The 23154-nt window shown below is 37.5% G+C and overlaps 1 protein-coding gene across 5 annotated transcripts in view; it reads left to right on the top strand.

Moving 5' to 3' along the window:
• Positions 1 to 23154, top strand: part of LOC143211885 (discoidin domain-containing receptor 2) — a 203333-nt gene that overhangs the window by 139851 nt on the left and 40328 nt on the right. For all 5 annotated transcript variants that reach the window (XM_076429982.1, XM_076429979.1, XM_076429981.1 and 2 more), the window contains 3 exons: positions 9885 to 9987; positions 12470 to 12701; positions 21008 to 21155. In XM_076429982.1, the coding sequence (XP_076286097.1) occupies positions 9908 to 9987; positions 12470 to 12701; positions 21008 to 21155 (460 nt within the window). In that variant the 5' untranslated portion in view covers positions 9885 to 9907. The remainder of the gene's footprint in view (positions 1 to 9884; positions 9988 to 12469; positions 12702 to 21007; positions 21156 to 23154) is intronic.

The raw sequence follows: 23154 nt of genomic DNA, 5'->3' as shown, positions 1-23154 counted from the left end.
CCGGCGTTTGAAGCGGCGATGAATTACTTTTTTGCCTCTCGCCTCGGATCAAAGGATCAACGCGTATCAACTTCCTCCTCCCTGCCCGCCAACCGACTCCTTTCAAGTTTTTACATTTTCGCGAATGATTCGGGCTCGCTTTGATACGCGGTTCCTTTAGCGCCCGTGAACTCTGAATAATTGCGGGGAGATGGTAAGTTTGTTTGCAAGCGTTCCGCAAGCTCGAATTTCCTTGGAATATCTACAGTGCAACTTTGAAAGTTGTGCGAAAACGCGGGTCAAAAAGTCGGAAGCCGTTCTGCCGGCGTCACGCGTTTCCTTGAATCATTCAAACGTGCCCGCGGCTTCCGGCAAAATTCTGTGGTCAGTCGCACCGTACGCCGTCATCTTTCATCCCGGATAACTTCCTCACCCGACCAAAGCGTTCGGGAAATGAAATATAGTGATGCACACTTAAATGTCCGCCGTTATCCCCGAATAATGGGACCTCGGACTGCGTTTCCAGCGTGTAGATTATTTTAACCATTAGACGATTAGTCACTATAAAAGCCAGGGACAACTTTGAGAATTTTGTGTAAAATACTGGTTGCATATAAATATTTCGTAAAGAAAATTCAAATTCCCCGAGAATAAAAGAATTAAGTTTGTTCCAAAGAAAACCTGGTGTCTGATTGAAGATACTCTCTCCTTCCATGAATCGAAATCACCCTTCACTAAGTGTCCGCATTCGGTCCCCACTGCGGACGCTAAACTGTGCACCACTGTAATTCTAGAGGGAACGAACGCCGTGTAGAGAAATAAGTGCGGTTGTTATCGTTTGCGAAAATGTATTAAATATTTAACACCGTTTAGCTGAGGGACATTATGTTGTCAAGAGACTATACCTAACATGGGGGATGTGAAATTGCTAAGAGGATGTACATAGTATTTGGATAAAGGCACATTTAGTTGTCAAGAGACATGTTGTGGAAAATGTAATGCAGTACATCGATCGAGATGAATTTTTAAGGCCTCACTTCATTTCACGCGCTGAAGTAGCAAGTATAAATAATAATTGAAGAATTAGAGTGCAATGATTAAAATTCAGAGATTCTGGGATTATAAACGAATAATGTAGCGACAATTAGTTACGGAGTAATTCTACGTACAGTAATTCTTCAAGTAATCAAACTCCATTGAGATCAACGTCGAAATAATGCCATAATAAATGTTGCTAGCAAGTATCCACTGTCACATATCCACTGGTGGATCTGTCACAGATCCAGTGTCACAGGATCCACATAATTATTATTCTCCAATTCCGAAATATCTTTAAACGGTCGGTAACAAACATAAAAAAAAACTACTCTCGATTCGCGCACCTGTCAGGCTGTAAATCTGTAAATGCAAGAATTGCACCGCAGGGAGACATTTTTCCCCGATTGGCTCAAAAAGTCCGTCGACTCAAACGAAGTATGTGCGGAACACGCGGCCCATTGAATTCGACTCGTGTAGTACCCGGCTCTCCGGTTCGGCGGACAATAGACAATTCGAACGAATTACAACGTGGGGCATAATGCACCGTAAATTAGCAAAGAATCGCGAGCGTAGCGGCAGCGACTGCATTTCCGCTGGCTGGTGACCAGAGAATGGCACTTTGAGAGCGCTCTAATTCAGTACGGAAAATAAATTGTCGGAAGGTGCTCACCCGTGTCCCCTCTTTCAAGAAGCATGGCCGCGTGGAACAGAGACAGCGATAGGAAAAAGCGAAACGGTGGCGCGATTGCAAACGAGAAAAGAGAGAGAGAGAGAGAGAGAGAGAGAGAGAGAGAGAGGAGAGGGTTCCATGAAACGGCGGACAAGAGACAGAAGAGAAGGATGAGATGAGACGGAAAAAAGGTGCTCCCTTTTGCGCAATTTGCTCGAACGTAGGAGCAAATTTCCCCGGTATACAAAAGCGCTCGACATTTTAAAGCATGGGGGCTACCAGCTCTCGCGATTGTCGCGTGCTCGCACCATCTACCCATTTCTCTTGTTTCAATCCCCCTCTCTTGTACACATTCTCTTCATCCCTTATACTCTCCCTCTGTCTCTCTCTTTGGAGTCGCCCGTTCGTGTTCGAGCGGTTTGTGTGCGCATCGTGAGACCACGTACACGAGAATCGACGCGAGCGAACACGAGCGTACGTCAGGAACGGAGCCGCGTCCCCCGAGGCGCGCGTTATTTTATGTCGCTTGTGACTCGGGCAAACCTCTCACTCCCTCTGTGTTTCACCAACCCCCACCCGAACGACTCGGCCCCTGCCGACTGTGTTTTCCGTTCCCATCACCTGGCAGACATCGAACGAAACACGAAGACAGAAGCAACGGCCAGAGGGTGGAAAGGAGCGACAGAGTACCGTTCTATGAATACGTTTGGAAGTTCAAACGCCTATGTGATTTGCATCTGCCTCCGAGGTGAAGCGACCTGCCCGACACCCTACACGAGCAACCTGTTCCCCGTCTGAACCGGTAACAATACGAGATGGCTCGAATCCATTCTTTCCAAGCCAACTTTGTTTGCCGACGCGAGGCGCCAGGAGTTCACCCCGAACCAGAGGACGGTGCTTGCTTCCCTGGCTTCGAACGCGTCTAGGGAAACGTTCATAACATTTGTGTAGGTCATGTTGAATCATGATTATTTTTAAGAAATTTTTGGACCGTGCCAAAATAATCGAGACATCGACTTTAACCCTCGAACGACCAGGAGGATCCGTAGGACACATCTTACAAGGGAAGTTATCAAACCCCTAAAGTCGAATAATTATGAAACTTTGCACACAAGTAGAGAAAGTTATGTCTAATACAACCCTATTTTCTCGTGCTATTTCTCGCATGAAAGGAGGAAATCAATCCTTAAAAAATTTTCAATATCTTCTTCTTCGTGAAATATCTCGCGACCCCCTCATTGAAACAATTATTTCATGAAAGGAAAATTAAAATAAAAAAATATATTTTAAAAAACACGCTTATATTAAAATGCACTAAAAAGAAGAAAATAATTTTGTTAGACATTAGTGACTATAAATAAAAGCGTGGAGCGCCCACGAAGATTACGTCAATATAGTTTAGCGCTCCACGCTTTTATTTGTAATCACTAATGTCTAAAAAATTATTTTCTTCTTTTTAGTGCATTTTAATATAAGCGTGGTTTTTAGAAAGTTTTTTTAATATATTTTTTTATTTTCTACTTTTTAGTCTTCTAGAAATGGAACGCAAGATATAGTAATACTGGAATGAAATAGTAAGATATCGAAACGCAAGATATGGAAATACGCGAGAAAGAATGATGGAGTCCGAAATTGTCCGAAATGGAACTGAATGGACGGAACACCACACTGACTGAGCTCCTTCGGTGCGAAATGGGTCAGTGAAGTGGGGTTGAATCGGAGTGGGAACGCGTAGCGGAGTAGCGAGCGCTAGCGCGCGGAGTGGGGATCGCTGAATGCGATGACGTACTACCGACTGTTGCACGACGCGTGTGACACTTAATATTAAAATCTTTTTTTTCTCATGAACGCACAGTTTTATTTTTAATTTGTTTTTTTAAATATTGCATTGTCATCCAGTTCTGAGCTGTGTTTAAAGTTTCAAGTCTCTAGCTCATCGGGAAATGATTTAAAATTCGATTACAAGATTTTACGCATACAACAACAACAACAACAACGACAATTCGGCAAGCTAATATAAGCGTGGTAATAAAAAATATATACTGGTTAATTCCTCAGTCTCGTTATTGTCAATCTACATAATTGTGACTATGATTTCAACTGTTTAGAACAATTTTCAAAAACAAGTATCATACAGAAATATTACAAAATTTGCTACATTTAAAGCGTCAAAATAGCTAAAAACTTAATAGTCCTCGTTTAAAACGCTTCTAGTCAATCGCCGTTCGAAGACCATGAAGGCAGTCAGAAATAAAAATACATTGTAGACGGACATGTTTAAGACCTGCATAGGAATCCGGATGCAATTTGCATTGAAAGCAGGTTCCATTCGCTGTTTAAACGTCTGCCGGATATGCCTGCACGAACCGACAAACAAGCCTCTCTCTTAACTCAAAGAAAATACGCCGGGTTGGGCTCGGCTGGAAGACGCAAGAGTTTTCAATGAAATATTCAGACCGCGGCCTTCAATGGCATTCATGCGTCCCAGACCTATCGTTTACCGCGCAGGTGTGTTACGTTGAATCTAAGTACTGATGCCAGAAGCATCCTTCATAATCTGAGCACTTCTTTCACGGTGCTCAGCGGTTTAAAGCACCTATGAGCGCCGCGTACACCGCGGTATACACGGAATTGCAAAAGCTGGGACGGGTTCGCGACAGATGCGAAACTCTACGTCGTAATCTTGTACGTATGCAACGCAAACGCTACGCTCGCAAAATGAAAAATCCCGTCTCACAATTACATTCTTTTCGCTTGCTTTCTGCAACTTTCCTTTAACGAGTTCGCGAAACGAGTCCGGAGAGAGATTTTGTTCCAGTTTTGGGACGCAGAAAATTCAAATCAGGATCCACGTGTCTGTCCATACACATCTTATTCTACTGATGTTCCTTCTGTTATGCTAGTTCTTTGTTCAAATTTATAATGCACCATCATTGACGTCTGAGATGGGTGAATGAAAGAAACATGTTATGTGCAAGGTGTATGCATAATGACTTGTAATTATAATGGAACTAACTTCGTTATCGACTGGTAACATACTCCGTATGCAGTGCATAAATTAAAGTAAATTGAAAAAGACTAAAATTTTTGCGTACAATAAAAAGGAACATTTGTTCTTATTTATAGGATAAAACATCGGCTTCGAATCCTTGAAACATTTACTTTCTCTTGTATATAAATTATTTTAGAATAAAGAAAATGTTCAACATTTTATCCTATAAAATTGTTAAGATTTAAAGGATTTAGAATCTTCGTGGTTACATTACCCAATACAGGATTGTTGTACAAAATAATTTATGAATTTTGATTATTCTTTCTGTACGGCCTATAATTCGACAAATTGTGATTTGTTCTTACCATATTTTAATCAAATATTATCAGAAAGATGTAAAATGACACCCATACAATGTTCAAGAGATTTGCAGCGTTAAAGAAATTCTAAAAGATAATGTCAGCGATAATTGGAATTCTTTTGAACAGCTTCGAGCAAGATCGGTAGCGCATTTAGTGCATCTTAGAAACAGTAGGAGCACTTTTTCCGACCAGTCGTTAGAAGGAGCTCGATCGAGATTTCTCATGAATGTCTCCGTAACAACCTTCGAATGGCTTTTGAAATGGTGGTTCCTGTCGAAGGATTCCGCAAGCGAGGCCACTCGGGACAGCGACGAACGTAATGTTTATTACCAGGATTCTTTGGTTTATTTCCGTGAAAAGGAAGGCCGTTGGCTCGATTTAACCTGCTATGACGGCTTACTCAAAAGGATTTCCCTAAGAGGGCTGATGAAAGAGAAAAGAGGGGAACGATTTAATCGACCGGAAGCGAGCGCGCGATCGTATGGCTGCTGAAGCCAATAAGGACGCGCCCTACAGTGATCGATCGCCCTCGGTTTCGGCGAATTGTTGTTACAGCAAACCAAAAATAATTTCCTCCGACATTCACTTCGAAATCTCTCTTATTACTATAGAAAGGAAATAAAATTCGCATGCTTACAAAATAAAAATTATTACATAACCCTTGCACGTATATTTGTTGTTTTATAAATGTTGTTACACGATGTGTTTATATTAATCTCAACATAAAATCTGACGAATGGACTGAGGATTTTATGCATTTACGACGAAGACGGGCAGATCAAATGCAAAACAGTGAAAACATTCGAAGGATATCAAAATTTTACTATTTTCGACTCGTTAAAAACAGTAAAAATATTATTGACCCTGCATCTGGCAAAACGAAAAATAGTTTTTCAGAATATGTGACATAATATCCACGTGTTTTAAGTATCAAGATTTTGCTTACAGAAAAATGAGAGAAGTGGTATTTGAGTTAGTTGTTAATAACACCACGTTAGAACAGAAATACATATGTAAAAATGGGACATGTGGAATTGATATCGTTTAGAAGTTACAAAATTAAATACGGGGTTAACGAGATTCAAAATACTGTCGTATTATTTTCAGCTCACTAGAATTATTTAAAAAACGAATAAATATCTATGTAGCTCCAGTATCTTGCACTTCACACAGACAATAGTTTTGTACAAAAATCCGCAGTCTTCTGGTGAAGAAATGAATATAAAAACTTTCTGTGAACTAATTTGTGAGTCGCTGTATTTAAAATAAAAATAAAAAAGCACATTCACCACGTTAAAGCAGTAATACAACTGTAGACATACAATAAATGTCGATATTCTTTTTCTACTGGGAAATTATTAACCGTTAAGTGGACATTCACAATGTACTTCGAAAATGCAATGATTCCATAAAGTTTTTTCATATAAATTTATCATATAAATCCACATCTTAATCCACAAATATTATTAGTAATTGCACATTACATAATTATTAGCATAAATTTGAGTGGAGTCTCGTCGCAGCTTGCTTAAGGGTTAAGGGGTTGAATGTATTGAGCTTAAAAAAATGTTGTGAATATTCTTGAGTAGTATTTAAGCATCCTGAAACGTAATCCAGTGCCAGGATACTTTCAATTCGAAATGGAACGCGATAAGCCCATAAAGCCCGTAACACGGCGATAAATACGTCCATCATCCCCCGACAAAAGGTTTCGCGCTTAATCCGCAGCCGATTGAAAACGCGTCCTTCGTAAGAAGCAATCGGACCGTCGATCATCCTCATCTCGATAATGCAAATTTATTCGCACCGATTGATCCCGTGTGGTGGATGGATCACGGCTACTCCTCTCTCGGTCTTAGTCGAACCACGCGGATTTTTATTGTCCGGCTGGAAACTTTAATGGAAAGATTACACTCGGGCGAACTTAAAGCAAATTGGTACGCGAACGAGTCAACTGGTAGACTAATAAGAGCAGGCGATGGGATAGCGCCACGTGGGGATGAACCTACGAAGATTCTCTAGTGCCGCCATTCAACTTTATGAATAGTAATCGCGATATTTTCAGAACGGCTCTTTAGTTCTGCGATCCTCAATTTTCCTTATTAAGAGGCCACATTCACCATCGCAAATTAAACTATATGAAGTTCATTACAGGAAAAAATCAGAGCTATCTCACTGATTCGTATTTTTTATATTTCTATGGAACCTCGTAGATTAATATTAGAAAATGTAGTTCCTCTGGAATCTTCTTTATTAAAATTCTAGATTAAAAAATACGTGATTTTCCACTAACAATGTTCTCCTGGCATCCGCGATATTCAAGCGAATATTAGGTGTACAAATTAATTTATAGCCCCTGCAATTAATCAATTATAACTTTGTTTTAAATTCAAAATTGGTTAATGGATTCAGGCATCTGGGGATTATTTTTAATACAATGTGTTTTCGTTGTTTGTAGAATGTCGGGAAAATGAAGAAAGAACTGTGAATTAATTTGTGCACCTAGTATGGTTTTCTAAATAATGCTACATTAACTGCATACCCTATTAAGGATTTTACGTGGAAAATATAAAAATTTATTTTAAAAAGATGTTCGTCTACCTTTTTCTAAATAATAACATAACTGCTTCCCTGCTATGAATTCTATATACAATTTATACAAAAATTTATTTTAAAAAAGACAACTATTAAAATAGAAGAATATATCAATTAAACCAAATTTTCGACAATGTTTTCGACGTATTATAAATGTATGAAAGCCGCAGTCTAACCCGCAACATGTTATTTTCCCATGCAACTTCAAGCGGGGCTGCCGGTTTATGAAACTTTTAGTAACATCATGCTTTCAATTAATATTTCCCGAGAATTCCATAAAATCGTGAATTATAGAAGGTGAAAAGTATTCATTCTATGTGGGTGTATTTCCACTGGCTTTGATTTCGGAATGAATTTTTTGACAGGAACATGTTTTACGGATTTATACAAATCCTTTTTCATCACAGCTTAATATATGACTATTAAAAAAATGTTTCAAAGCTTCATTCTTCGCGAAGTTATCATACTATACAGTTTCATTGATCACTGAAACATTCTATGAGTATAATTCTTATATCAGTGAATTGAATTATTTTACAAATATTATGTCATTGCAGAATAACATAAGCATCCTTTATGAAATCAGTATATTATGCACGGTGTGCCCGTAAAATTCCGTTCTAATACAAGCAATTAAAGATTTACATTAAATATTTAAACTTTCTAGCTGTGGATACACTAATGCAAATATAGTATAATATTCTTATTACATACTATACTTTTAAAATATACCATTTTTTAAAATGTTGGGATATTTACCGCAATCTGTTTTGTTGTTATGAATATTTAATATCCGAACACTATTCAAAAATGGACATACTGAATTTTTATATTATAACGTTTATATATAACGTTGCAAAAGGAACTGACAAATGAGTGTTATCGATTATCAAAACCGTTCTACGTCGGTCACTCAGAGAGTCACCACTAAAAATTGCTGAACCATTACTCATAATATTGTGTTTACATTAGTACATAATGTTGGTATCTAATCAACTACTACACATTTCAGAATTGTATGAGGTATTATATCAATTTCATGTCTACAAAATGAAAAAATCATACACAATGAAATTATTCTAGGTCGGAAGAAATGTTTAATTTTCAAGTTAAAATATCTCCGACTGCAAAGGGTTAATATTAATTCGGGAATATTATTATTACAAACGTACATGTTCCCGGGTAATGAAATACCGAGGACTTTCTGAAACGAGGGCACCGATCGGGTCCCGATCATTGAATTTCATTCCGCTGAATAGCCTCGGTCAAAGAAGAACGATCGCGGCAAGATTAAAGTGGCAGCTTTTAATCCTGAGACTTATTAGCCTTCGTGTTCGCAGTTTCGCGCTCCGGGTCGCATTCACGCCGTCATTGTGCACCGGGATCGCTAAACGAAACCGTGGAACGCTATTGTTTATTGGACTAAGCGTCGCGAACAGAGACGACACTTGACGGCGCGTTTTCAACGAGCCTTTCATGAGAACTCCGACAGAACGGGGACTATTAAATTCCTCGATGCGTCGAACACATGGATACGATCGACGAATCAATTTTCATAAGGAATTCCGCTAGACTTTTCGTTGTAGATTACGTTATTTTGTATTTCGTTCTGACTTCATTTTCGTATCTTGTGGCTTGAGTTTCCTAGATTTCCTATATACAAATCAAGAGAGGAATACATGTTTTACAATTGTATAAATATTATGAGTGCATTAAGATGTATCTCGAAGCATCGTATTTGAAAAAATTCATTACACGATTTGCCTAGAAAATGCTTTATAAAAATCGAATGAAGGAAAACTAATGCAGAGTTGGGCAAAAATTTTAATGAAATAAAAATTTCGAATAAATTGGGGTTTTTTGAAGTGGGCTTTCAAACCCACTTTATTCGAAATTTTTTACCAACTCTGAACTAATGTTAACATGTTCTACTTTACAAACGTCGTTAGTGCATTACAACGTGTCTTTATTAATGTACATTTTTTAGGTAATTTTGTAAAAATCTGAAAGAATAAGAAAACGTCATAGAAACGTGTCGGACACTTGGGTACGTCGTTGGGGATAACCAGTTCGATTCTTTCGCGTTGAATCACGATTCGTTGCACACTCGTCGCCGATTCGGCGGTCCGTTTATTCTCCCCATCGATTTCTCGGCGAACGGGCGAGTTAAATCGGCGACTATAGCCAAGTAGAGTAATTGTGAGCGTTCGGGTGCACACCCATAATAAAGTTAAATGGTATTTTTCAGAATCGTGCAACCAATCCTTGGGGATGGAGTCCGGTGACATACCGGATTCAGCCATTACGGCGTCCTCCTCGTATGTGACGAACGTCGGTCCACGGAACGGCCGGTGAGTACATTACTTTTACGACATCCACGATCCTAGACGCGTTAGACGGCATTACGGCCGCCTTTTCAATGCACCTCGGAGAGAACAGATCAAACCGGCCCGCGACAGACACGCTTTCCGCATTAACGTCTGCCTCGGACCCGGCTCGATTTTCCACTCTTTCTCCTTTCACTTCAATTCTGAATCAGCCCACCCGTCGTGTTTAATTTGTGACTATAATTAGGAAAATGGCAACGGCAAATTATTTTCGACGCTCTCGATATTTCTCTCGCTGCATGGAGACTGTCCAGAGGCTCCGAGATTTGAAGCGATATTACTCCTGAATTATTATGTAAATTATTGAATTATTATACAATTACTTCCTGGCTTTAATCGTATAATTTTTAAAATACTGCTGTTAAAGCAAATAGAGAAGATCTTTAAAAATTTTCGGAAAGTTAAATTATATGAATTATTAATTTGTAAACAATTTCTAAAGTTGACGGACGTCACTAGTTTGGTAGTGCCTGTTTAGTGACAAGGAATAGTGATTTCGATTATTGCGGGTAAAGAGCAATATTCGATTGAGTACCGTTTCTGAGATTCAGTAGTATAAGGTTGATTATGGTCAGACATTACGAACGCCTCGAAAATGAGCACCATTCGGACCGCTTCAGCATCTTGTGCAGATGTCTCAGGGGGACGCTACATGTTTTGAATGTAATTACATCGCATAAATGAGCCCTAATTCAATTCAATCAAGTCTATTACATTCTGAATACTGTTTAACAAAGAAGTGTTAAAAAGGATCGTTACTGAAGTAACAATTACTTAAATACAAAACATTCAAGACTTGTATCATAATTTGGAAAAAAATGCATGTTTCTATCAAATATGTACCATTGATCTATTTTCTCAAAAGCAGAGACACGATATATTTAATTATTTATAACTATCAAACGAATACCTTTTCGATGTTGGAACATTCAAATTTCATAATAAACTGTTTAGTACCTGATACACAATGCTAAATTGCATATATTTAGGTAAAGTGTTATTATTATGAGCAGAATGGCGGAAAATAGATTTCTCTTGTTATTTGAATTTCACCATTTTCAAAAATTATAGATATCTTGGAGATATTTAGTGAAGAAAAGATGATATTAGTATCTTGACAAATAGTATTCGACATCATCAAAAGTGACAGCTTATCTAATTAACAATAATGGTCCTTTTATTCGGGCAACTCAAACCCATCACCTAGAATTCTCTCTCCATCCCGATATTTACCATGTCGCTGTACATATATCTGCGGCATCAACGGAAATATAATATCAATTAATTATGTCTGTCCGATTCGGGTGAAAAATTACCGACGGTCATTGTAACAGGAGACACGGTGAAATGAACCGTGAATTGAATACGGACAATTTTGACATCCTTGCTTTATCGGCACGATTATTACTGCGAAATTTCAACCTTTCCTTCGTCAAACACGTATTTTCGATGAAAATGAAAATTAATTTTATATTCCGTTTTTCGGCCATTATCATACCTGAAATTCCGGTTCCTGATGGCGTACTTTCCCTGAAATGTTGTTCCCTTCCTCATTGTGTACTTTCATCAATTACTAAATAAATCTATACATTATTAATAAATTTTCAAATTATTGTCATTAATACGACAAATTTACCTTGCACGGTATTCATTTCAATTTATTCGATCTGCATAATCATTATGCAATAATGATCTTCAAAAAAGTGTGTTTAAAAAACACTACGCAATTTTTATAAAACTGGTATCTCCAAAACATTAATGAGACTCTCAATTCCTTTAAACATGTTTGCCTAATCCGAAAAATCTGAAAAGAATACACATTAATAATCATAATAAGATTGCCATACTAATATGAACGTGGTCGTCTAATATCTTTAATATAAAATCAGCAATTTTAAGCTTCAGAAATATTTTAAAAACCAATTTTGCAGCGAAAAATTCGGAAAAAATTCGGAGTCGTATATGCTAGCTATCATGTGGAATGTTCATGAATTTTTTCTTAATCCGTGTTCACCTTGCAACTTCCCTAGTGGTGGGGGTACCGACTTGAGACTTGCTACAGAGGGTTTCCTTTAAGACGGTAGACTCGTTTCCAGAATTGCAACGATGTAGCTATGAAAGTAGCTACATGCGCAGTTGTATGCTTCCGAATAATGCAAATTACGCTGCCGAAGAATACAAATAGAATACGAAGAAAAAATAGGACTGTTGAGGGAGATAGCTCCCTACATTGATCTTGCGTTTCTATCTAGCGAAATGTTTGTATTATCGAGAAATGAGAAAGCGAATTCCGCACCCTTGCAATCCTGGAAAAAGGAGTCTACCCCCTTAAGAGCCCTATTGAACGGTATAAAGGAAGATCAATATACCCTTTAACCATGCGCTAGTGTAGTGGTAAAAATTGAGCAAGGTCACGTAACAATAAGAGATTCTCTGGTACAAACAGGCTGCGGAAGGAGACGGCCGGCGGTGCCTGGTGCCCGAAGAATCAAATAGAACGGGGAATCCGTGAGTGGCTCCAAGTGGATCTTCCCGGACCTCACGTGATCACCGGTGTACAGAGTCAGGGTCGTTACGATCACGGCCGTGGCCAGGAATACGTCGAAGAGTATACCCTCGAGTATCGGCGTCCCGGGTTCACCGAGTGGCGGCGATATAAGCGCTGGGATAACAAGGAGGTACGTGCCGGCGTCTGTTGACAGTGGCGAAGAAGTAAGTCAAGTCGGACGATACCGAATAACGTCACCGCAATCAACCGTGTCCCCCTTTATTTTCCTTTCGCGGATTAGCCCCACGATACCACTCGCCAACAGCCTCGGAAGAGTTCACTGGGTCACCAGAACCACCGTGAAATTGACACGAACGAAAAATAAATTTGCGTACGCGAAACGCGTCGGACGCACGGTCCAACGGAACGCGATTTTATTGGACGTCCGCCAAAATTTTAACCCCCGTCCGGCCACACGTTATCTACGAGAATTTGCGAATTTTGTAATAATTAATTTGCATGATTTCGAATTTCAAACTTCCAATTTGCTTCCGCCAGGATACATTTACTCTCCGGCGGTGGGACCCGGGTCTATTATGGATCCGAGTATCAAAACCGAAAATTAATTACTCAATTATTAAATTAAATAAATTGCTGTTCCATTTGGAAGTCCCGTGCGTGTACACGAAGTACCTGAAGAACATAGTAACGAAATTGATTAACAAAGTTTCAAATGATCCGAAATATCGTTGATCGTATAATTGTAAAAAATAGTACTGAAAGAAAATTTTCCCATCCTTTGGAATGATCTACTTCATTTTGATCATTCTATGAAATCAAAAACAACAGTTAATTGGCATGTCCAGCTATTTTCTAACTCGTTCCACTTTGCGATGCGATAAACGCAGTATCACGCCAGAAGAAATGTTGATCTTGTCGGTATTTACGTCCAGGAGCTGTGTTCGGCTTTCTAGTATTTATCTGTGCAATATTTCTGCGAAAAATTCCGGAATTCCTTTGTCGTAGCAAAACGAATAACGCCGACACCGTATTTGCACAAAAATTCGAAACTGTGTGCGTCTATGTTCGAAAATTTAGAATTTAAGAAATTTAAAATTTAGAAACAAATATGAATTGAAATATCTAACTTGAGGGACTTCTGGTTTTCATTAATAATTACGTGATCGTATTTCAGCAAGATAATAAATACATTGAACTATATTAAAACCTCGCTGAATGTTCCGTAACATAATATTTTATAATTGCACACAATCATATTTATACTTGTATAAAATCACAGTAATTTCTTGTATTTAACGCGCACGCTATAATTAACCTCGTAAAGTTTTAAATAGAGAGATCGTTATCTATATTTATAAATTATAGGGTATAATAACACGCCGATTGTGGTCGCTATGCAAACTGTAATGAAATAAAGATCGCCATGAAGACTAATACTGCACGTAGCAAGTTTTACGGGCGCAATAAAATTCTTATTACAAGGACAAAATTATGCCTGCGTCTCTTTATGACAAATTAACTTCTAAGATTACGAACTTGCATGATCATCCACAATCGTCCAAAGTGAGATTGGGGAAAAGGTTATTGCATTTTGGAGGTATCGACATTAAAATAGTCCCTCGCTGATCTGCAGAAAACAAGTTTATTCTTTCCTTTACTGGCATAAATTTTCGAAGATATAAAATTCTTCAAAAAATGAGTAGATTATAATCTTGAAATTTTTAAGTGTTAATCCAAAAATTCATATTAAGTGTTTCATTTAAAATGTACTTCAAAAGCTCCTTGATTGGTACTGATTTTAAACAATTCTTTTTACTGATTATTAGACAGCGGATCTTTATGCATTTATGAAGAAATTGGTTGGGCGAAATATAAAACAGTAAAAGATTTTCAAGATTTAATAATGTTGTAGTGTTGCTTTTAATCAAATCAACTTTTATGTTATTCCTGCTTCCCACAGTCAATGCAAAACATTTTTATTTCGCATAAAGATCCGCAGTCTATTGATTATATTCAAAATAACTAAATGCATGCGTATTGAAACTGATTTGATTGTTCCTTTCACAAATATTGACATTGCACGAGTAAATTTCTCTATTAAAATACATATTGAAATAAAGATTTTAATTATTACAAGGCAATATATACCAGTTCCATTTATTGCTCGGTAGTTCTATTGTTAAAAATATCGAGTCACATTCGTCAATTTGTATTTTGCCCAAATGTCCATCAGAAAACAATCAAAACAAAAGCTATTTGCACAAGTGAGCTGTAGACTTCACTGTGGTGGCATATAACATTCAACAATTGATCTATTTCAACGACAAATCCCGCAATAAGTTTTGCACGTTTTGCTAACAAAAATACGATCCAGTGACCAAAGTTGAATCAAACAGAATCTCACTCGCATCGAACAACACCTAAACGCAATTAGAACAGAAGGACTCAAGAATGCCCGAGACGTGACTAAACGTCAGTCGCAAGGCAAGTTTCGTTCTATTTCAGGTCGAAGCGAAACTTATCGGCAAAAAGCAGGTGAACAGGCGATCTTCTTATTGCGATTCCTCGGGTGTCCGCGATTCTAGTCACGGGAGACGCGAACTCGCGCCCACTTACCTGTTCTCAAAGATTGAACCGGGAACAGAGAAAACTAGGATACGGCCATCGATAACTACGTACACGCCGGAAATCGTACCGCGCCCCCTCGTAATGTAAGGTTAAGAGGCGCCCGGCAGCGAACTTTTCCGGCGTCGAGTACTTTCGATCCTTTTTCTTCTTCTTCTTTCACCTCATCCTCTTCCTTCTTCTCATCTCCCTCGTTTTCTTCTATTTAGGAGAAAATCAAAGTTTACGTACGGGAGCCTCTCTCCGCGTTATCAGCGTGCCATGTATAATCTCGGGGCGGGAATCGTTTCGGAAACTCGCTATCGAAGTATCGCCCCGGAAACCGGCATCGTTATCAATTTCCTAATGATACGATTCGAAACGCAATACACCGGCGCGTTCGACTTTCCAGACAACGATTAAATTTGGAGCAATCCAAACCCCTCGCCCTCCCTCTTCCCAGGATCCCCCGTCCCGGATCGTCGAATAATTAACAACAGTTTCAGTCAAGTAGTTCTAGATGCCGGTCTATAACATGTTCCGGCCGAAACAATAGTTTATTGTCCGCTGGTATGGGCAGCGGCTCGGCGCTTGATTTGTTTTCGGGAACTTCTGCGTGAGGAGTCGAAATTTCGGAACGGTTCGAGAACACTGCTCTTGCGACAGACAATGGCCACTGATGTAATCCGCTCTAACGAAACGGGTACAGTCTGCTTCCAGGGAACGTTCACGTGATACTTCACTGAAATCTTGTATTCTTTCAGTACCGGACATATACAGAATTTTTATTATGTATGGAGTTATACGTGTATTTTATATTTTCTTCTTTGCTGAGAATCTTAAATTCTTCGTAGAGAATCTTAAATATCCGATTCAATAAATAATCAGAAGAGACATATTTATGTGACATGAATCTTGTTCAAATTGCGACTTGCATGATCAGACATCGGCGAACTAACTTTAACATTTCTGGTACCAGGTGATGATACAAAAATTCCGCTTCCGAAAGCTTGATTTATACGGAACTCATCTCGAAAATGTTCGTTATTCCCAAAGATATGACACAAATATCTCTTATTGGCAAAAAGAGATTTCGAACAAACGCGTATTGAAGGAGACTGCATGGATTGAGGCCGGGATCTGAAGGAATCAGCTGACGCGTCTGATTATGGCCAACCAAATCTACTCCTCGCGAGTACTAGGCCACGCGAATCTGTCGAACTTTCAATTTCGATTTTCTCAAAAACAAAGTGTCAATTGAGAATATGTTATTCGTTTTATTTTACTTATTTTTGTGCTATTTCTTTAATATTAAAAACAGACATATCGTACGTATCAATTGGAAACGTTCTCCATGACAGAGTTGGGCACACGCTGGTAACAATTATGATTATTGACTAATAATTTCATAAGCTCTACAAAAGTGACTAATAATCAATGACTAAGTAAATACTTGAGCGTGACTATGACTTATGACTACATAAGTATTTGAGCGTAATGACTAATGAATAATGACTAAATTTTTATTAAGGATGAATATTGAATACTGACTGTAATGGCATAACTAATGACTAAATACGCAATCAGAATTTCACTATGACCAATGACTAAAAATGGTTATAGGTTAAAATAAGACATAATAATAACAAAACAATATCCTATTAGTTTATAAATATATAAAATACAGATCATGACACGTTTGGTCACTGCAAATTCCGATATAGTTTAAGTATACATATTAATGTATGTTAATCGCACAATAGTGACTGATGACAAGAGATTGATGACTGATCATTTAAACTAACTAATGATCATAACTAATAAGCAATAACTAACGATTACTTACAGTCGTGACTAACTAGTGCCATGTAGTTATGACTAACTAATCAAAAAGTTTTAACCAACTTTTTTTAAGTTTTGACTAACAATCAATCGGACTATTAGTCATTTTTAATCATTAGTTGATTTTTTCCCAACTCTGCTCCATGATGTCTTATATTATGTCGTTCTTTAACAGTGAAACCAATTTTTTATTTTACGATTATTGAAGTTGTAAAAGCGGACATATGGTACGATAAGGATAGTTTAAAATTTTAATGAATGCATTATCGTTATTTTTACAAAGTAACATAGAGTAGTCGCTTTTAACGGTGCTTAAAATCGTTACGCACTTTTAATGGTGCGATAAATCGTACATGAAGTGTTGGTGGTCTAGATCTCAAGACATATGAATATTAACCGCAGTTAACTGCGTTTGACGTGTATCCACGTCATTGCTTGATTTTAATTCCGCACTCTGTGGGGGATTTTAAAAATTAAATTCCGCAGTCAAGAAGTTAAATCAGACAGCAGTATCACATGGCAACAATTTTTAACCTCGGAACAGATTTAGCAGCAGTTTAACCAACTGTCAACTCTACAGTCAATTAGCAAGCCTGTCAATGCATCCGGCAAATCTGAATGAATCTATTAACTCCTTGGCGTATTTTAACGAGTCACGCTCGTCATGAAGATTTTAAATAAAGTCTAACAAATATAAATGTTGCACCTTTCTTCTTAAATGAAATAAAATCTGATTCGTTTGTAATCAAGATAAATGATATCAAAAATAATAAATGATATCATAAATAAAAGATAATCAAAATAAATGTAGCCATACAAAAAATGTAAATTTCCTTTTCTCTTCTACGACATTTTTGGTGATAAAGACGTTTTAGTTACTGTAACAATAAATAAAATGATACGGCATGGGATTAATAGCTAGAAGGACTTCCATCACCGGAAGAACTATCGATATTCTTCCGTTCATGTGTATTCAATCAATGAATGGTAAAGAAATTCGCGGCGCAGCCATGTTTCCAGGATACATGCTATCGTAACCATATAATTATCGGGTTAATTGCGATAATTTAGCTGATTTAATTACACCGACCGATTAATGTGCCCGCGACGGCCGCGAATCGAGTTAACGGGTCCCCGCGATGTCGGACGCGCAGATTATTTTAGCCGGCCGGCCGCGGGAACCCGATACAATTTTGCGGATCTGATAATAATGCCGCGGCGTTGATCGCGGCCAACCCGATCCGTAAACGTAGAAACGACGGGACGTGATGCACGAGCGGTCCGCCGTCACATCGACGTCGATATTAATCAGCTTACCCTCAAAATCTCAGCGAGCCCCCGTACGCCGTTTAGACATAGATCATGATTACATCGGTAGAAGGCAATGCCACCGCGCGGTTAATGCACCGTCTAGTCCTGATTGCGTAAATTATCAGTCGAATAAATCTGGATGTCACGGTACCGTGAGCAACCTCGAATTATCGACTTGATCAGTGTAATTAAATATCACCGAAATATATATACATATATATACCGGGCGCCACGCTCCGTTTTAGCTATACCCTGTTGCCGAGTTTCTCCTCCTCCTGCACAAATGCTGCATACATCATTTTTCGCTCGTCATGAATCCACATCGTCGCAATGGATTATTCCAACAATTCTGTACCTTGCGTTTCGAAATTAAAATTATATTAGATTGCTAGTACATGTACACACTTAAAATTATTTTTGATTATCCCTCTGGTTATTATAAATTAATTTTATTGGCCCCCTGATGGCGTTTCACTCTGATAATTTTTATTCAAGCAGGATTGAGCTTATTACCTAATTTCTTCTATTAATCTTTAATTAAGAACAGGTTTGGTTAATAACAATTTTTCTGGTTATTCTTGTAAATACTTATCTTTAGCTGAATCAATTTCATTGGCACTCTTACTGGCATTTCATTGCATAATTTTTGCTAATTCCTTCATCTATCTTCTTTCTTTAATGAAAACGTAAAATAATCAATTCCATAAAAGCTGGATTGAGAACAGGGAATAACTTGTACAGTAGAGACAATTGTAATTGCTGTAAGCAATAGTCATCTATAGTTACAATAGCATTCAACTTTTCTACACATAATTTCACGATAATGCTAAATTGCAAACACATCTAATTTTTAGTTTCACAAACAAAAGAACGAAGTTTTCACACATTAATTCTCTGCACCACCTGCTATTTATTTAAGAAATTGAGCCCGTATTTGTCATTCATTCAGTACAATAATATTTACAAACCAAGTAACCCTCGTTCATGAACGCACAAATAATTTTTATTTGTTAAACGCAACTGTTTGCGAGATCCGAGAGACAAATTTGGCTTTATCAGCTTGGAAACAGATTTGTCCTGTTTGCTTCAGGCACATCCATTGAACAAAATATTGTTTGGCGAACAGGAGTCATTGAAAAGTCAATGATCGTTGGATATTTCCCAGTATGAACTGTAAAATCCGGTTTTAAATCTGAATATTATCAGTTTCTCCATAGAACTGGCCATATTCAAACACATTTGTATAGTTTCCATTTAACGGACACTCCAAGTACTCGCAGAATTATTCGACGAATACAAAATAGGAGGGCATTTGTAGAAAATGCCTGTATAACTGATTCAGAAAACTGTTATTTTAAAGTATAATAGTTTATATATCATTTTCAAATCGGACACTAATTTTGCAGTCATCTAATAAAAAGTTTATGAAAAAATGGGTACAATTTCATCCGTTGAAGACATTGGAAAAGTAAAAAGTACTAAAGAATGAAAATAAAAGTAATATTAAGAAAACAACAAAAAAGAACTCGGATAAAGATTGTCACGAAAATTGTAGTTACTCTTTGTGCTTTTTTTACTACTAAACAATCGATGATTAGGATCGTTCACTACTTTATTTATTCAGATTTTTCAACATATTCTCGAAAAATGGGTGCAATTTAAAGCAGTGGTCGTATTAAAAAAATTTAAGGACATCAGTGTATTAGTTTCAGTTGAATATGATAATTAAGACAAGAAAACATGTTTCATTTGGGTTCTGTGTCTTGCAATCGATGAAATCATTGTTTATTTTGCGTAAAGATCCGCAGTCTACTCATTAGTCATTTTCTTGTTCCTGTGATGCAGCAGCTATATTATAATACTCTGGGTCAAGATAAACCCAGCTGTCGCCGTCGAAGGGTTAGATGCCTGACAGTATCTTACACTATAATAGTGACTCTTTTCCACCATTTAATCCACACAAGTTAATATTTGTAAATCTATCTAAAAAAATTCAAGTCTTTTGGATCAATTTTCAATCTTGTACCCGACTGTACATGCATTAATTAAAAATTGCTCATTGCTACTTCAGTGTAGACACAGCTTAATAGCTTTGAGGGTTGAGGCATCGATTACAATTTTAATCATGACTGATTAATGTGTACGATTAAAAAAAGAAATCATCGAAAAATCGACGATTGGATCAATCGATTAATGCAATTAATCGTCAATCGTTGATTAAAAGAACAAATCATCGAAAAATCGACGATTGATTGAATGGATTGATGAAGTTAATCGTCAATCGTTGATTAAAAAAAGAAATCATCGAAAAAAAAAACATAAAAGCACGTAAACAGAGTTTATATTATAGACCAAATGACAATACACCTAAACGCAGTTTACATTTTTGTCAGTATTCATATATAGTTTTGATTCCGTGTTTCATTTCGAAATTTCAGCAGTTAATCATTAATCGATTATCCGATTGACGATTACAATTGAAAGGAATGTAATCGTTAATCGCAATTAATGATTAAAACTTGTAAGTGTTTAATCGTTAACCACAATTAACGACTAAACTAGGAGATTAATGGTCAATTGCGATTAACGATTGAAGTAGAAATTTAGTAGTCAATCGTTGATTAAATTTTTGCTCAACTCTGGCTTGTGGCTCATGACCTGCAGCACCCTGCAGAGTGAAACAATTGTGTCTCGATCGGGTGTGCTTGGATTTTTCAGGTGCTGGCCGGGAATAGCGACACATCCACCATAGTGTCGCATCGATTAATCCCGCCGATATTTGCCAGCCAGATCCGTGTTTTGCCGCACTCCGAGCACAGGCGCACCGTTTGCCTTCGAATCGAGCTGAGAGGCTGTCAGGACACGGGTGAGTGCTACCAATGAATTTACCGTAAGTCTACAGAGCCCAGGCGCAGAATACAACCGGCATGTAGCTACACGTGCACACGGCCTCGGGACGTTCAAAAGTACAAATGTTTGCGCTCCGACTTAAAAGGAAAACCTGCAAGCCAATAATTCAAAGAGCGTCCCACTGAAAGAGGCATTAAGCTGATCACGCTCCGAACGAGTTCATTCGGAACATCTTACGCAGCAATCTGCGGAGAGCAGAGTCGTCAGATGAGGGGAGGGATCACGAATCGAGGAGAAAAAGTTACCCCCCTCTCTGCCAGTACCGAGTTAGTCACGTGACACTGTGACACATGTACGACAGAAATTCGCGATTTTCTTTCGATTCAATTTCAAGGGGAAGGTCACAAGTCAAGTTCTAATAACAACGCCACGTTAAAAAATACGATTCAAGTAACAACGAAAATTTGTAACAAAAAAATCATACTCCCTCTGTCCCATAATAATAGTAGCAATTGATGAATTTCATTTGTTCCATAATAATACTAGCAAAAGAAATGAAATGTGTATAGAACGCAACATTTATTATCAAAAAACTAGATTACATTAAACAATAAATTACAAATATTACTCCGAATTTTTATTTTGAGTGTTCAGATAGTATCTCTCTCTCTCTGGATTTTTCAATTATTTCGTTACTGCATTTTAAACTTGTTAAAAATTATTGGAACCATCGTTCTTCCAACATCGTGCTTCCAACATAACTTGTTTTCTTTCATCTTACTTTTGCAATGGGTTGATATTCAACTGAAATGAAACAATTGATTTCGATCAACGGATGAAATTAGAAAAATAGTTATGATTCGTAATAATTAGGTTAACCTAAAAATTGAAAGATGTGTCAAAACATATGACAGATGTCACGAAACATTGATTTTGATTGAAGGCTTCGCAATATTGCGCTACAAAATAGCTAACAGCTGCATTCGTCAATAATTTCCGTTTAAATATTCACTTGCTACTATTATTATGGGACAGAGAGAGTAATTATTGTAATATTGCAGAATCTTTGTGCACAATGAAAATTGTTTCCGTCAATAGTAATTTACAGGAACCAATCAGAAATTTATTACTCTCGTTAAGACTTCTAACAAGCTGCAAGTTATATATATATATGTCTCGATAATATAATCTAATGCCTTTAACCTTTGCATTATGTGAAGTAACAGTCACTCATTTTTGTCATAAATAAAATCCACAGTCTAATGATGGCAAAGGTACTCTCGTGTTTCACTTGACGCACCTCCATTTTGCAAATTGACAATATTGTAACGTAGTTCTCAAATTGTTACTTGAGCTTCCGTGTATTCATTGTTTGCATTACGCGTGAGCAATGCTACGGTGTACTCTTAAAGCATCAAAGCGAAAGCGCTGCGTACATTCACGTAACAGTGAGTTTATGAGATTGACGATTTCCGATAGACGTATATTCTAAAATGTTTGTTAGTCATGCCGCTAATTTTCTGCAGATTATTACACTTGCTACTACAATATTATTTTCTGATATGTGACAATTTATTTCCGTACAGCGGTCCCAAAACGTATAACACTGTTGTCAAAAAACAATTGAAGGTGTACTCTTAACGTTTGTACCCCAAATATCTTTGTTGTTCTTAAAGATACGTTAAAATTCTCACGGAAGAAGTTGAATGGTTCATGATTCCATCAAAATATTTGTTTTTATGTTATTTGTTTAAGATCTGAAGGTCGCCTTCATTTTTCTAAACGGGACCACGTCTTTTTAAACACCTACGATGCAATTAAAATTTTAACCAAGATTGACTGATTAATGTATACGATTAAAAAAGGTAATCATTAAAAAATGGACGATTGATTCGATCGATGCGTGAAGTTAATCGTCAATCGTTGATTAAAAAAAGAAATCATCGAAAAAAACATAATAGCACGTAAACAGAGTTTATATTATAGACCAAATGACAATACACCTAAACGCAGTT

This window comes from Lasioglossum baleicum, chromosome 9, assembly GCF_051020765.1.
Source record: "Lasioglossum baleicum chromosome 9, iyLasBale1, whole genome shotgun sequence".
Lineage (NCBI taxonomy): Eukaryota > Metazoa > Arthropoda > Insecta > Hymenoptera > Halictidae > Lasioglossum > Lasioglossum baleicum.
The sequence above is the reverse complement of the archived record's forward strand: the minus strand, read 5'-3'. Positions and strand labels throughout refer to the sequence as shown.